Source organism: Trematomus bernacchii, unplaced genomic scaffold (genome assembly GCF_902827165.1).
Source record: "Trematomus bernacchii unplaced genomic scaffold, fTreBer1.1, whole genome shotgun sequence".
In the NCBI taxonomy this organism is placed as follows: Eukaryota; Metazoa; Chordata; class Actinopteri; order Perciformes; family Nototheniidae; genus Trematomus; species Trematomus bernacchii.
In genome coordinates this window covers 8,389,872-8,407,501 of record NW_022987477.1, presented here as the reverse complement: position 1 = coordinate 8,407,501, position 17,630 = coordinate 8,389,872, and the positions used below count along the sequence as shown (strand labels likewise).

Sequence of the window (17,630 nt, the reverse complement as noted above, 5' to 3'; positions counted from 1 at the left end):
TTTATTTTATTTGTATTCATAATAATTTTTATTTTTCGTCAGAATGTATTATGGTGCATTATTCACCAATTTTTGTTCTCAAAAAACAGTGCATTGTGTGTAATACAACTGTGATTTTTATTAAATGAGTTAGTTTTTAAGGAAGGCCAGAGCTTCAGCTGTGTCAAATAAATTGTTCCCTTTAGTTAACGTTATTTAAAAGATAATTATATTCCTATTCCTATAAAGTCCCCTTTATTGTATTACGGACCCAAAGAGCTGAGCGTCCATTCCCATTGGATAACGGAGGATTTTACACCCGGAAGTAAGTATTCTCCTTACTGTCGATTGATTTTATTTACAGTGATATCTGCACTACTCATCAACTCAAAAACACCAGATTATCCTTGTTAATTACACAACATTGATTGGTTTAAATTGTGTACAATGCTTTTGTATTTTCCCCTTTCGATTCGGAGAAACAAATATTTTTTCGGAGTGTGTGGATGGCAGAAGACACTACACTACCCAGAATCCTCAGCTATGGGACTACACCATGTGCTTAGAACGTTTCCTACCCCCCCCCCCCTTAGGTCACAGGCTCCTCCAACAGTGCAACACAATAAAACAGATCGGCTACACAGAACAAATAGTGCAAGTAAATACAAAAAGAAAAATAGTAAAATAGTAAAAAGTGAAATAGTGCAATACGAGTCTATATACAAGTGATTGGAATATGATATATTAGATAAATAATTTCTAAGTAGCAGCCAGATGAATGTTATGGATGTTGTTTCTAAATTCAGGTGTTTAATAGTCTTATGGCCTGGGGGATGAAACTGTCCCTGAGTCTGGTGGTTTTAGTCCGGATGCTGCGGTACCGCCTGCCAGACGGCAGCAGACAGAACAGTTTGTGGCTGGGGTGATGGGGGTCTTTTATAATCCTGAGGGCTTTCTTTAAGGTTAACCTGGTATTTTTACTCCACTACATTTATTTTAGTTACTTTACAGATTTGGATTAATGATGTGAAATATAAACAACCCTTAAATCAGACTTTAGTTACACCTGAGTAAAATTCAGTGAATTCAGCCAACAATCAGGCGAGATATTTGGTAGTGGGTGCTTGAGAAGACTAAATATTTATCTGCAGATCCCTATAAAGCATATTCATTACTCGTTATTCTCTACTAATAGTTAATTAAAAACTGTATATAATGGCTATTTTGCACATCCCTTTCAAGATTTCAAGATTTTCTAAGGTTTATTGACATATCATATACACAACTACGGTGTAGTTATGCAATGAATGAAAAACTTGGGTCACAGGTTCATCAACAGTGCATTACAAGACATCTATCGATATCTGTGTACCTCCACCATTAAACATATTCTGCACATTTCTTATACTATCTACATACATCTTATAAGAGTATAATTAATATGTATAATATCAGTTAAAATAAGTGCTTCAACATAGTTAACATTGCAGGAAAGTTGATTGTCAAGTTCCAAAACAAACCATGCAATATATTAGACGTTAAGTACTTTGTCAGGCTTAATATCTGTAGATACCCCCAAAGCTTTTTTCTTATTTAAAAGAAGACCTTAACCTAAAGTATTCTTTAATGTTTAAATAAAGCCTTATTATTTTGTCTGTTTTGCACATCCTCCTATCAGGCACTAAACTGTTTTATTGTAGAGATCACTTACAGTATCTTCTTGATATTTTCTATTCTATATTATTTATATCATTGACCTTCCACTTTCCCACTATATTAAGAGTATGTACTCTTAATATGTAAATGTTTTCATCAAATATAACACATTCAAAAGTGCTTTACAAAAATGAAAGACATTAAGAAAAAGGCATTTTAAAACAGTCATTAAAAAGCAACACAATCTACAAAATATACTGCTGTTTCTGGTTTAGTTTACGACGGATATATTCTGTTATTGTTTTGATATTTGTAACACAAAAGCGATGTAAAAAACCCACAGCAACACAGAAAAGATGGTCTTAAAGGGCCCATGTCATGGCCATTTCCACTGATCATAATTACATTGTTGAGGTATACTAAAATAGATTTATACTGTGCAATTTTCCAAACTCACATTGGTTTCGCATACAGCATCTCTGTCAAGCATGTGTATTCAGCAGTATTCACTTTCTCCACTAAACGACTCGTTGGAGCTCTTGCCCCCCCCTCCCTGTGAGCCTAGTGTGCTCCGATTGGTCAGCTCGGCCACTCGTTCTGATTAGTCAACCACCAGAGAGGCTGCGCCCATGTCTAACAGTGCTTTTCCCGGCTGCTCTCAGCGTAACATCAGTCTTATCATGGCGTCGGCACAGCCGTATATTTTATATACATATATATTTTTAACTGTTGTTATAGAAGAGTGTGACGGCCCCAGGGCCTTTGTCTTACGATGGGGTGGAGCTGAAGAGGCTAATCAGCACGATCACGGACACCTCCGGACACTACGGCCCCAGTCTCTCTCCAAAGCGGCTGCAGGAAGACTAACTCTGCGATCCTCTCAACCACCTATCTCTGCATTTACCACAATAAATGTGCCGTGGTTTTGTAAACTCCTGTATGTCTCCTTGTCTTTGTGGCCTACGAGCCGCTCATAACAAAGAGTAAGTTATTTTTACCCGTTATAAACTACTACTGTTTGATGAGAAATCAAATCATGGTTTGCTATATATGAATTCAGGGAAGAAAGGATAGGCCTACTAAGTATTTCCATTAAACTTTATTTTTAGAAATGTACAAAATGAACATAAATATACATATATACACGGTATATCATCCATTCCTCCTCCTTGCATCTTGCCTGCGCACAGCCGGTGCGGTGCCTTTTAGCACGACGCCTCAGTAGTAGTAGAAGTGCCTTTTAGCACGTCATGGATTGTCCGCCAGGATCTGGCTGGACGAAATCAAATGCAAATCACAAAATATTAGAGAAACTTAGTTGTTTTAGATTCGTTAGTAGTAGTTGTGTAATGAACAGCTTGCCTGCTAATATGCTAACCTAGCTTTGTTTACCTTGGTAGCTAACACGATATGAACGTTAGCTTGGAGGAAAGGCAACTATAATGCAGTGTAATAAAACTACTATGAACAAAAGCTAGTGGTTCATAATAGGCTAGCAATAACGTGTTTATAATTGCAATCGTATACGGGTATTCTGCTACCATACAACAGGGTTGCCAACTTTGGGTACCTGGCTGGAGTGAGATTTTGATATCATGGGTTTAATTCGGTTTAATTACACATATGCGCACGAAATGACTGCTATCGTGTCAGCAGCGGGACCTTAGCATATAGGATATATATACAATATATACAAATACACAATAATGGACACAGACTATAAAGGGCACACAGTTTTATTCACTAATGAAAGTCAAACATGTTTGTTTCCACTGTTTTATTGTGTGCCTGTCGCGATAAGCAATTAATTGACTTATCGTACGATAAATAAAAATGCACACACACAAACAAATCTACAGACTTACTCCAAACTGCCAAATATATTAATTAACACACTCTCAATCTCATATACTCTTTGACTTTATTTTGGCCTAGTAGAACAATAAGCAGCAGACTTTTACTTTTTTATCATTTCTACTGGATTTTAGATCTGCGCATGCGCAATACGGGTCGGCAGTTGCGGCTCCAGAGTATTTTTGTTGGGTAATCTATGGTAGGGCTAACCCATACAGTGGTGGGGCTCAAGTCAGTATTTGCAATGTAATTACATACACGCTCCCCCCGACAGTGAAACGCCACGCGTGAGGTTTAGATCATTTCCCTGTCTCAATCCAAATTGAACTGTATGAAATAAAAAGGCACATTTGTCTTGCAGTAAATAAAAAGGGCGACCTGGAGCCAATCCTGCAATTTCCCCACAGGTGAAAGAGTTGACATGCTGAAGACCCAACCCCTGCAGGGGGGTCTGGGGGGATTCTCCCCCAGGAGATTTTTTGAAATACTAACATAAAATACACATTCTGGTACTCTCTTGAGAAGAAAAATAAATAAATCTATTACTACACGACATATTTAAACAAATTAATTAATTTTAGTTTTTTGTTACTTTGTTCTGAAAGCTGAACCTGCTGCTCCTCACAGAGAGAAGAGGGAAGAGGCTGTGTGAATTACTTTACATTGTGGATAAGGGTGGATAGCCCCCATTGTTCTGTGTGTCAAAATGAAAGACAGCCCACACACCTATCAATCATCAAACCGTGGGGTCTTATTTCATTACGTGTTGATTTCTATCAACACGTAATGTTGTATCGATGTATAGAGATGTACTACCGCAAAAGTATTCTCCGTCGGGACTTCCTGCAACAACACCACGCCGTTATCGTGATTCTGATTGGCCAGAAGACATTATCAAAGATGTTTTATTGAGAAGATGATCACTACGTGACAAAAGTTTTCAAAACCATTTCTAGTCTTCGGTATTCTTGTTTTTGGCGTGAGAATAGTTTGGGCAGCGTGAGAGCGTGAGATTGAGAGTGAAAGCGTGTGTCACACGCCAGATGCGTGAGAGTTGGCAACCCTGCCATACAATGTAACTTGCATGAATACATTGTTTTGCGCTAGCATACAGCTAGCCTCGTTAGCTACATGCAGTATATGTACGGTCACAATGTACGGTAAATCACAGTACAGTATACTGTATGAGTATTCCGTGTGTGTGAATGCAGACATTCTCCTGCTATGAGATACATGTATGCAAGGCCATCTGCTGATATTAGAGTTGATATATGGAAACTCTAGCAACTTAGTTAGCACAGTTAGCACTGTGTCAATGGCTTAGCAGTCCAACACAGTTTACACATTTAAACAGTCTTGTTTGATAAATACACAAATAACAATGCAAACTTACAGGTTGTATACCCAGATCTTCCCCTGCTCCAAACGGTCCAAACAAGCTGTGCATATCCGGCCTCAAACTGGGCAATGTTTTGGAAGCTTTCGTCTGTGAAATGCCGGTTCTTCGAACCTCTGGAGGAGGAACACGCCGCTGCTGGTGTGGCCATAGCTCTTCGGGATTGGTCCATTTCGTTCCGGGTACCGCATGACATCAGGCGGTACCCGGAAGAATCAAATGGGCAGTGACGTATCTCCAACGAGGCGTTTTGGGGAGGTATTTTCTGTGTTAGAGTTTTACTCGCTACAGGGTGTACTTTGAGGGTTTTGACTCTGCACACCGTTTACATGCATAAAAACCTTCATAACACACAAGGGGACGGGTAATAACCGGAAAAGCATGACATGGGAGCTTTAACATGACCCAGCGGTCTAGTAGTTAATAAAAAACAATAATATCAAAACAAATTATTACTACTAACTTTATTGTGAAATTAAAATAGAACGGTAAAAGAATAGTTTCCGGTCTATTCTGAGGCCCGGGTTGCGGTCGAATAGTCCATTTAGCTTAGGAACCTTCCTAACGGAGTGAAATGACCCGGAAGTCCCTCAGTGGCAGCCATGATAAGTGCCGTTCGAATTCTCTAAATTAAAAGGAAAGGAGGTTTCAATCTTCCTTTATAACCTCCTTTAGCTTAGGAACCACTGGACCTCCCTAACCTAAAGGAGAGGAGAACATGCTGCCTCACAATGCCTTGCGGCCGCAGCATTTGCCGTCACACAACAGTCGGCCGTTCACGGAAACAACCGATTATGAACGAGAAATGATATCATGAAAGTTACGGTGCTTATTAAGCATTTTAAAACGTATGTGGTAAGTTGCCAAAGTGCTTTGTTTTGAACGTTCATCAGTATTATAATCAAAAAGAGAAATATGAACGTTAGTTTTTACTGAAATGATCAAATAAAGTCAACATTTCACAGTCTTTACTGAGCTGTGTGGGGTTTGTTCAACTTTTAAAATATGTTTGAATGGTGATATACACAGTGATAGATGTTAAGGACTAACGTTTATAATAAATACATTTGTATTGATTTTAAGATATTTTCATACAATCATACGTATTGGGATCATTTGTATTAATGTGGACCGGAGGGAGAGGGTGACGAGCATAAGTTTCACTTTCCTTTTTTATTTCAATTCCAACTTTGGTCATGAAGAATATGTTTCTCTGTTGTCCACGTTCATAAAGCATAAAACAACAGCATCAGAGCACGGTGCAGAGTCTCTAGATGAGTTTACAGTAGTCCCTCGTTCTTATTAAACATCCATGTTGTAGTCCGCTGTATAGAAAACTGTAGTTTCCATAGTTTCCCCACAGCAGCAGACGCACATTTATGACCTCCGCTGGCGCATCATAAACACGTCGGATAGTGAAAGTGCAGTCGGATTCTCTAAAGTACCGCAGTCTCTTCTCCTAAATCCTTTTGAATTCTCCTATCCACTATCCCTTAACCCCATGACGTTTCACTCCGAGGTCAAGGAATAGACGATAGGGTTAGAACTTAGGAGCTGTTTTTTATGGAGTATTCGACCGCAACCCTGATCTCTGTAGATAAATAAAGAACTACGACAGATGTGTAATGTTTAATGCAGCCAAACCATTCATTACAATGCATTCATGTGATGACTTTCAAAGAGTAAAGCAAGCACTGCTGAATAAAGTATGATTTGATCTTTTACGAAACGTTTTTTTCATATGGAATGCAGTTGGAGGTCAACCAATCACAGAGCTTGAGGCAAAGCGGAACAATAGCTGAGGATTCTGGGTAGTGTAGTGTCTTCGGCCATCCTAAACTCTGAACAAATATTTGTTTCTCCGAATCGAAGGGGAAAATTACAAAAGCATTATACACAATTTAAACCAATCAATGTTGTGTAATTAACAAGGATAATCTGGTGTTTTTGAGTTGATGAGTAGTGCAGATATCACTGTAAAATCAATCGACAGTAAGGAGAATACTTACTTCCGGGTGTAAAATCCTCCGTTATCCAATGGGAATGGACGCTCACATTGCTCTCTGCGTCCGTAATACAATAAAGGGGACATGATCAAATAGGAATATAATTATCTTTTAAATAATGTTAACTAAAGGGAACAATCTATTTGACACAGCTGAAGCTCTGGCCTTCCTTAAAAACTAACTCATTTTATTCTGCCCTTACGTATGCATCGCACTGCATAGGTTAACAGATAGCGAACAAAGACTCAGAAGACAGTTGTTGAGTTGACCATTTACTGAGGCTTGAAATTGTAAAACTGCAAGAATAAACAGAAAAATACAACACAAGTTACACAATTGAAATAATACATGTGCAACATAATGCAAATAGAGTGCAGTATAATCAACAGCCTATGCTAAGAATGAGCTATGTCCGTTAGCTTAGCAGCTAGTTAGCTTAGCTTATCTTAAACATTGAAACCACACAATCAATTAAACCACATTTTAGAAACACATAACTTGGCACACAGGTAAGTTTGTATACTTACAGACAGATCTACTCCAAGGATTAAAACAAATGATCTGTGGCATAGAACTGAGCTACGATGTGCTCTGTATGGCTTTGCTGTGTAAACTAAAACACAAGAAGGAGAGTCACGCTATTTGGTGCCTTAAAGCTAAAGTACCGACTTTTGCCACTAGGGGGTGCCAATACACTATGGTGTCAGAACACTCCCCGCTTGGTAAATCTTTTTACCACTATTTACATCTTTTTACCCTTGGTATCAGTAACACCACATCGCTGATGGGCCTAAGGTACCTTTTAGCTGTCCCTTGACCTAAGGTCTTCACCATGACCTTTCGCACCTTGCAGTCCGAACTTGGAATGGCCTTTACTATCAGACCAAGAGGCCAGTCATTACGTTGTGCTTGAACGTCCTTTAACAAAACAACGTCACCGTCCTGGAGATTAGGCTGCTCCTCGGTCCACTTCCTCCGAGGCTGAGGAGTTGCCAGATACTCCTGCTTCCACCGTTTCCAGAAGGAGTTCGCCAAGCTCTGGACCTGGCGCCACTGTACCTTACATAGGTGATCCAGTTCAAAGTCCCCCGGGGGTGTGGGTGTCACACTCGCCTTCTGGGTTAGAAGAGTAGCAGGTGAGAGTATCTCAGGAAGGTCTGTATCCAGTGGCGGCCGGTCCATAGGGGCGCTAGGGGCGCTAGGGGCGCCGCCCCACCTCTTCCCATATTGAAAAAAATAAAAATAAATAATAATTAAAATTAAAATAAAAAACAAAAAATATGTTTAAAAAAATATATATGTTTTTATTTTTATTTTTAATGAACAAGGTAAATATTATATAATTGGTATCAGTAAAATGTATAATCTACAATAAAATCTCGTTTAAAATTGTGTTACGATGTCTAAAGTTACTGATAAGTCACATGTTTCCTGCCTGGCCTTGCCCATGCACCTTCTCTCGTCTGGGCGCTAAGAGAGGAGCCTTCAACCAGTGCAGCAGCAGCCACCAGCAGCTGACTGTTGCTATCTGTAACGTGTAAACTATGCCGCGAAAATATAATTTCAGCCAATCAGCGTCGTCAAAGATGACGGTCACCGGGCGCCAATGTCAGCGCCCAGTGCAGTCTGTGAGTAGTTTGGACAGTGACTCGTATCCGGTTGACGCAGTAGTTGATGAGGATGGCTTCGTGTGCAGGTGGAGTCTCCGGACCTCGGTCCCCGGCTAATTCTGTTCAAGAGCTAATCTCCAATCCTTTCGAAAGGAGAAGTTTGGCAGATAAATTGTTGCTTAACCTGTTTCACGCCTTCCCCCCGGTACCGGGCGGATAAACACGTCATTTGCAGGAAACAACGTCTAAGGAATCTTAATATTGAATAAAACTATGAATGTGTTATATCCATGTAACGGGAAGAAACTCAGCTAACTGATCTTTTTAATTTTTTTTTTCAAAAAAAACCCACAATGCTAGCACTCAGCCTCTGAATTAGCCTCGATCGAAAAAACGGGACCGACAAAGGCACATAAACTCACTCAGAACTCCCTTATTACTTATCCTAGATGCACAACCAAACACTATTTTTTGGTGTCCTGGAGACACTGAATCTAACGGTGCCCACCTCAACACTCAGTGATAAACATTCGCGACGCTATCAACGAAAGCGTACATCATCACATGTGGAGCCAAGAAGCTAAACATATAAATATGGCTTACCTTGGTCAAAAGTGGTCTTCAATGGCATTAAAACGATAAAAAAACGATGCTGCAGTTAATCCATAGGTTCATCCTATGTGTCTGTGCCTTCTTTGAAATTATTTCTGATAATCCATAAGCAATACAACTGCGTTTTAGTTTCCAAACTCCAGAAGGAGACATTCCTCCAGTTTAGTTTCGCTTTCCACACGCGAAGCGGCAACATTTTTTCTTTACAATGTGTGTCTATGTAGGTATCCTCCTTCGATTCTATTGGCTCTAACGGTCACAAGGGTATGTCAACCAACCAGATCGAGCAAGGGGGGCCAGAGATAGGTCAAATCCACCCAAATGACCCCAGATGGCCCAGTTTTTGGCTAAATCTCTCTAAAAAGGTCAAATTTCACTTGTTTTGCATCAATCTTGATACAGGGTACTTATTATATGTTGTACTTTGGATTCCTAAAGCTTTTAGTCTACTAACCCATCATCCAAGGGTAGTTTTCACTATCTGTAAAAAATAATTTTTGGACGGACACTATAATTTACAGTTTTTTACTATGTAAAATCTGAATTTTCTTTAAAATAAAAAACATTTATATTGATTCTGACACTTCTACATCCAACTCACAGGTTTATCATTACTTTGAGAAAAGATTATTAATTTAACCCTTTTAGAAGGGAAGATATGGTCATTTGTTCTGGGAATGTCATTTTCGAGCCTGAGACCTGAAAAACAGGCTCAGAGTGGAACAGGTTAAAGACCTTGCACCGGACCAACCCGATTTGAATATATCGCAGCAATCTCGTGAAAAAGACAACATTTATACACGAGGCTTCACAAGTAGCTGGTACACAAGAAAGGCTTGGCTAGCTGGATGCAAACAGGTAAATGCTGTCTTTTGTTTCCCATGCTTGGATATCACTTTATATGTAGAGAGGAGGTTTCCCATGGTTGTTAGAAGTTTATTAATAAGTGGGCATTTATCACAGAAGTGATTGTTCTGTCTCCACGTTTGTTGCATTGTCTGTGATGTATTTTCCAACGGTTATAGCTCCTGTTCTGTCCCAGCAACACTACACGGTTTGCAGCTCCACCACATTTTTGGTTTATCTTCGGTGTCGCTTAAAATCTGCTTCCCATCGGACTAAAACCTCCACGTAATCTGAAGACAGATACTTGAAGTTATTTAAACCTTTTGCAAACTTTATGTTCTTTCTTGCTCTAGCCTTGCCAGTTACATTGTACATAACACATATATTATCATTATGCTAACTGGTTGTTCGTGTTAGACGATGTAGCTTTTTCATTTCTGAGTTATTGCTATATGTAAATAAGCCTGTTTGTAAATAATCCTCAGAGAAACAAAGAAAAAACACAATTTATGACATTTTGTGCTGTGGTTATTTTTTTTAAATTGCATTTATTCACAGTTCAGTTTGAAATGCTGTAGTGACTTGTATTGAACCACTTAAATATTTATAATTAATGCTACTGAAAAGATGCTATTAATTTTATATCTCACATGCAGTTCACTGTAAAGCTACTTGGTGAAGGTGTTGGTTCATAAAACATGAACAGTTTTAAGAAAGAAAAAAACAGACCAGTTCTGAGAACACAAATTCCTGGTAAAGTAGTAGATGTTCAGGTTGATAAATAATATTTTCCACACTGAAGATTATGGAGGTATTGATCAGTCTTCTCATATTTTTAAGCCTCGATTTCTCCTTTCCCCCCCCCCTCTAACATCACCAGAAGTCATCATTTAAGGGGTCATTTCTTGAAAAAAAATTTCGGGGGGGAAACCCCCCGGACCCCCCGGGTAGGTCACTTACGGTACGTCAAGAGCCCCACCAAAAAAAAAACACCGGCCGCCACTGTCTGTATCATAAGAGATGGGAACCAGAGGCCTGGCGTTCATGATGGCCATAACTTCAGCCATCAAAGTGGCCAGGACTTCATGGGTCAGTTTATCCTTATTCTTCAACAGCAGTGCATCAAGGACCCGTCGAGCCACACCAATCATCCTCTCCCAAGCTCCACCCATATGTGAGGAATGAGGTGCGTTAAATATCCATGTACAACCATGGTCTTGCAGATAGTCCTTGATCTCAGGATCGTCCGTGTTTATCTGAAGCTCTCTGCATGCTCCAATAAAGTTTGTGCCTCTGTCTGACCTGAGGTGTTTGACAGGTCCACGAATCGACAGGAAGCGCCTCAAGGCATTAATGAAACTTGAGGTGGACATGGTTTCAATAACCTCCAAGTGAACAGCTCTCATACTGAGACATGTGAAAATGACTGCCCATCTTTTACTCTCAGCAGCACCACCTCTTGTGCGACGAGTTATCACACTCCATGGACCAAAGACATCAAGCCCTACATGTGTAAAAGGTGGATCCATGGACAGTCTGTCAGCAGGCAGATCGGACATTTTCTGAACCTCAAACTTGCCTCTCAACTTCCTGCAGATGACACATTTGAATATTATACTCGAAATGAGCCTCTTCCCTCCTACTATCCAGACACCGGCAGTGCGCAGTGCGCCCTCTGTTAAATGGCGACCTTGGTGAGCTGCTTGATCATGATAGTGTCGGACTAAGAGAGTGGCAACATGATGACTGGCTGGCAGGATGAGTGGATGTTTCTCTTGGTCTTCCAATTGGGCTTTATGGATGCGACCCCCAACTCTCAGCAATCCATCCTTGTCAAGAAATGGGTCCAGTTTCACAAGAGAGCTGTGGCTATGAACATTAATGCCCTGAGTTGCGCAGTCCACCTCGTTCTTGTAAACATCCTGCTGCACTGCCTTCAAGATGATTGTTTTGGCCTGAGAGAGCTCTGAGGTGTGTGACTGTTTGCAGTGATGCCATCCATTGCACTCTACAGTGTGAGACTTGCTGGAATAGGACTTGGCTACATGAATGAGTGTTGCCATACCTCTTACTAGAGCCTTCCAAGTAGAGAAATGTTTGAACCGTTGTGATTCGAGACTCTGCTCTGTGACCTTGGTTGCAAGAGAGATAACTTGAGGATACATTTCTTTATCAGTCTCTGGTTGCACAAGTTCAAATGATTCAGTCTTATTTTCTTGCTCTGTATCTGTCTGACGGAGAAATTGAGGGCCAAAGAACCAACTGGATGACATCAGACAAGCTGCTGGTATTGGCCTTGTTCCGTGGTCAGCAGGGTTCACTTCAGTTTTCACATAGAGCCACTGTTCTGGGTTAGTACTGTTCCTTATGCGAGCTACTCTGTTAGCTACGTAGGTGTAGAACCGCCTTGAATTGTTGTAGATGTAGCCAAGAACAACGCGACTGTCCGTGAAGAACCTGACTGCCTTCAACTCCAAGTCAATCTCAGACTTGATTAGTTCTGCCAGTTCAACCGCCAACACTGCCCCACACAGCTCCAGGCGAGGTATGGTGTGCAATGGGTAAGGTGCTAGCTTTGATTTGCTCATCACAAAGCCTACATGCCATTTCCCATCAGAGTCAAGAACACGTAGGTATGCTACGGCAGCAATTGCCCTTGTAGAAGCGTCTGAGAAAACACAAAGTTCTGTTCGTTTGCAAGATGACATTGAGACCGGGGTATATGGTCTTGGTACTTGAATCTGTTCCAGCTCAGTTAAGGAGTCAGTCCAAGCTTTCCACTGAGCTTCCTTCTCTGGTGGGAGTGGGACGTCCCACTCGTACTGCTCTGAAGAAAGTTCTCTTACCAAAGCCTTGCCCAGGGGATCAAAGAGACTGTTCACAGTGGACAGTATGCCTCGACGAGTGAACGGTTTAATGTCCTGTGAAACTTTAAAGGTGAAACTGTCATTATTGAGTTCCCAGCTTATGCCCAGACTCCGTTGGAGAGGCAAAGGGTCGGCTCCCAAATCCAGATCTTTAAAGTCGCTTGTTCGTTCTTCAAGAGGAAAGGCCTCCATGACCCTGGCACTGTTTGAAGCTATTTTGCGAAGCCTCAAATTGGACTCAGCCAGTAGGCTCTTGGTTCGCTGTAGCAGATCAATGGCTTCATCTTCTTTTGACACTGAAATTAGTCCATCATCGACATAAAAGTTCCTGAATACAAACTCCTTTGAGTCTGTGCCATGTTCAGTTTCCCCTTGCTCTGCAGCCTTTCTCAGCCCGTATGTTGCTACTGCTGGTGATGGACTGTTCCCAAACACGTGCACTGTCATCCAGTAGTCAACAATCTCGTTATCTGGGTCGTTGTCTCTGTGCCACACAAACCGCAGGAAGTTGCGATGGTCCTGTGTGACCTTGAAACAATAGAACATCTGTTCTACGTCAGCTGTGACAGCTATTTGCTCCCTTCTGAATCTCAGTAGGACCCCAATTAGAGTGTTGTTGAGGTTGGGTCCACTGAGGAGAACGTCGTTCAATGACACTCCTTTGTACTGAGAGCTGGAATCAAAAACCACTCTTATTTTCCCTGGTTTTTGCGGGTGGTAAATACCGAATGTAGGCAAATACCAGCACTCTTGTCCATGCTGCAGTTGTGGAGCTGGCTCGGCTTGGTGGTTGTCAATGACCTTCTGCATGAAGTCAAATAAATGCTCTTTCATGTCTGGTCTCCTTCTGAATGAGCGCTGGAGAGAGGAAAGACGCTGCAAGGCATGTTCCCTGTTATTAGGAAGGGGCTTGCGGGGGAAGCGAAAGGGCAGTGGTGCCACCCAGTGGTTTTCATCATCCATATACACCTCGTTTTCCATGATTCGGAGAAAGACCTTGTCATCCACAGACAGGGCTGGTTTGTCGTCATCAGGTGTTTTTCGAAACACACTTTCTCCTATACAATCTAAACTTCCATTAAGGACGTTTTCCAGGCTGTGAGATGGGGCTGGAAGATGATGCTTGGCTGGACCATTTAACCTTTCCTTCACCTGAATGCTGTTCGTGCACGGCTTAAGAAAGGATGGGCGTCCATTTTGAAGGACATGGGTCTTGTAGACGTTGACATTGTTTGAATTGTGAGTCCCATCCAGGCATATTTCTCCAACTATGACCCAGCCAAGGTCAAGGCGCTGGGCGTAGGGGGAGTTGTGAGGCCCGTTACACTGTTCACGCACCTTATGTAGACGCAGAATGTCTCTTCCGAGCAGAAGGAGAATAGGAGCATTGGTGTCGAGGGGAGGAATCTTGTCAGTCACTTGCCTGAGGTGTGGAAAATACTGTGTGATCTCCGGAGTGGGAATCTCTGACCTGTCGTCAGGCAAGTTGTTACATTCCAACAGAGGAGGGAGTGCTGCTTTAGTTTTCCCATCAAGTGACTCCACTATAATGTTGCATGCTTTTCTTCCTGCTGTCTCCACTTTGCCTGAGCATGTTGTTAGAGTATAGGGAGATGCATTGCCATTCAAGCCAAACAGATCGAAGAATTGTGATTTTGCTAACGACCGATTACTTTGATCATCCAGCACTGCATACACTCTGTGTGACTTGTTGGGATAATCAGCCTGGTATACATTCACCAAGCAGATTTTCGAGCATGATCTGGGCTTGGGAGCACCACAGCAGATTTCTGTACACATGGAAGTTACTTCAGGTGGCCTTTGTCCTCCAGACTCACCGCTTTGCTCATTCTCAGGTCTGAACATACCAAACGACCAAGGAGCTGGACCAGGATGCATGGCTGAGGTATGTTTGTCACTTTCGCACTCCTTGCATTTAAGTGTTGCCTCGCAATCTTTGGCAATATGCTTTGTGGATTCACAACATCAAAAGCAGATGGATTTCTCCTTTAAATAGGTTATTCTCTCATCAAGGTGTCTTCCTCGAAACCAACGGCATTTTGACAGTGGATGAGGCTTGTTATGCACTGGGCATTGTTTGTCTGGCTCTTCTGTCTTGATAGCTGAGCTAGACTGTGAGGCAGAAGCAGTCACTTCAGTTTTCCTAACTGAAACAGCTGTTCTCGGAGTGTATTTAGGTGTTCTATCCACTCTAATGTCACTTTGGGAAGAGGAGAGACTGAATGTAAAACTTGGATCATTTCTGATCTTTGCCTGGGCACATACACATTTCACAAAGAAGCTGAAAGGTGGGAAAGGCACAAGATAATCTTCCTTATACCTGGAGCCTTGCGTTACCCAGCGCTCTCGTAGGCTGTAAGGAAGCTTTTCCACTATTGGATTAACACCTCTTGCAGTGTCCAAATATGCTAGGCCAGGCAGTAATCCACCAGGTTTAGCGGCATCTATCTCCAGTAGCAAGTCACCTAGCTCTCTGAGCTGGTGGATGTCTTTGTTTGAGGTGGTTGGAAATGTCTCTATTCGTTTTAGAAGGGCATTTTCGATCACCTCTGGGCATCCATAACATTCCTCTAAGCGCTGCCATATCATATTGACACCTGCTGTGGGGTTATGAACGTGCACTGACCTTATCCGCTTTGCATGTGCTGCTGACTCCGGTCTGACAAGGAGGTTGAGCTCTTCGTGGTCAGACAGATACAGCTCCCTTGTAACTGCTTGGAATTATGATTTCCATGCCCAGTAATTTTCTGGACGATCATCAAAGGCAAGGAGCCCAGAACTCACCATCTCTTTTCTCACGAGATACTGAGCAAGATCAGGAGTATGAGGAGTTGGAGCTGAGTAGTTATTTGGAACGAATGCTGGAGAGACAGGAAGCGATGCATAGTGTAGGTCCTCAGTGGGGTTTTGCTCATCTGCACCCTTGTGTGGCCAATTAATGCCCTGCTGTCCGTTGTTGTGAGAAGTGAGTTTCTGTGTTTCCACGTCTTGAAACTGTTGGTGAGTGTTTTGTAAAAATGAATGTTTATCAATGTATTCTGTTGTGCGTCTTGCTGGATCCTCCTGAGCTAAATCCTGTAACTCACCAAGATGTCCTTCTTCCAAATCTGCTGCAGCTGCTTCAAATATGGCTGCCTCTTTAGATGCGGCCACAGCTTTACTTTCCAGCTTCAAAACATAAAGGTTTGCCTCCACCTCTGCTTTCTGCCTCATCATGGCTGCCTCCACCTCTGCTTTCTGCCTCATCATGGCTGCCTCCCTTTCTGCGAAGGATACCTTTATCCTTTATACTATATATACTATACTATATATTTTGCTTTAATAAAAAATGTTGATCACAAAAAAAAGGGTTATTTTGCGATTTGGCAAATCTGAGTCTGCTGTTGACTCGTGCATGAGGACGAGTCTGCTGGATCTCTGGATCTGCTGCTATATACGGCTCCGAGTCCGCACGAGTCTGCTCTGCTGTGTGTTGCACAGTGAGTCAGGATTTGCGAATGTGAGTCTGCTGTTGACTCGTGCATGACGACGAGTCTGCTGGATCTCTGGATCTGCTGCTATATGGTTACGGCTCCGAGTCCGCACGAGTCTGCTCTGCTGTGTGTTGCACAGTGAGTCAGGATTTGCGAATGTGAGTCTGCTGTTGACTCGTGCATGACGACGAGTCTGCTGGATCTCTGGATCTGCTGCTATATGGTTACGGCTCCGAGTCCGCACGAGTCTGATCCGCTGTGTGTTGCAGCGAGTCAGGATTTGCGAATCTGCGAATCTGCGAGTCTGCTGTTGACTCGTGCATAATATAGCGCGGGTGCTGGAGGAGGGGCTATGCTCGTGCACATGACGAGTATGGATCGCTGGATCTGCTATGCTATTACGGTTAGGAGCCGTCGGCTCCTCTGAGTCCCCACGAGTCTACAGGAAGTTTCACTGATCCGCGTCCCCTCCCCTGAGCCAAACGATAACTTCTGGCAGGCAGCTATCCTGTATACTTGCTAAAGGGTAGGTAGATGGACTGGGGTACGTTGTAATGTGATTTTACATGTTATAAAGAGAGTAGCGAGTGACGCAATTTATAGTTTTAATTTGTACGTCACACCAAGTGTGGGACTCAAGGACTCGGGTTAATGGAGAGGGGAGACTCGTCACGACCAGCTCATTTCTAGGATCCGGGTTAATGATCCGGATGAATCAGGACTCGCCCATCTCTAGTGTTAAGGAGTCGTGGTGGAGTCACGCATTCTGGTGAGACCAGGTTGCAACCAGCACATAGAGCGAAATGAGGCATGGCTAAAATGCATGATCTGTTTGGTATTTTGAAAACAGAAACGTATAAATATACCTTATATAGGTATGGCCCTATATATCATTTAAATATAGCATGATAGGTCCACTTTAATGTATATTGGTTTTCTAAAAATGTTTATGGAAATCACAAGTGATTTGGTGGGAGTGTAACTGTCTTCACTCTCTGTTGTTTATTTTGTTCAACGTTGTATTTTTGGTTCCTACCTTTTATGTGCAACATTAATAGAGGCGGAACTAATCTGCGGTGTTTTGTGTTACACCTGTTTGTTTAATCGTCGCACTTGATAGAACTGCAGAGCAACGCAGAATGTAAAGAAAATGTAAGGAAACTAAGGGAAAAATGCAGTTAAAGATATCAGCCCCTCTAGATGACAAGCAGCCTACGAGGTACGTTTTTGTGCTGGTTGTTTGTCTAAATGTGTGTGGTTGAGCTGCAGGTTATATGTATGTATGTATGCTATGCGCTAGCTTTTGCTAC

General features: G+C 42.1%; 1 protein-coding gene across 1 annotated transcript; it reads right to left on the bottom strand.

The window, feature by feature from the left end:
- Window positions 1-7,581: 7,581 nt before the first annotated feature.
- On the bottom strand, window positions 7,582-16,096 carry LOC117497939. The gene is made up of 3 exons (XM_034149973.1): window positions 15,934-16,096; window positions 10,963-14,412; window positions 7,582-8,048 (listed from the first exon to the last, which is right to left on the bottom strand). Exons 1-3 carry the CDS (start codon window positions 16,094-16,096, stop codon window positions 7,630-7,632), a joined length of 4,032 nt encoding a protein of 1,343 aa, XP_034005864.1. The 3' UTR covers window positions 7,582-7,629.
- Window positions 16,097-17,630: the final 1,534 nt, after the last annotated feature.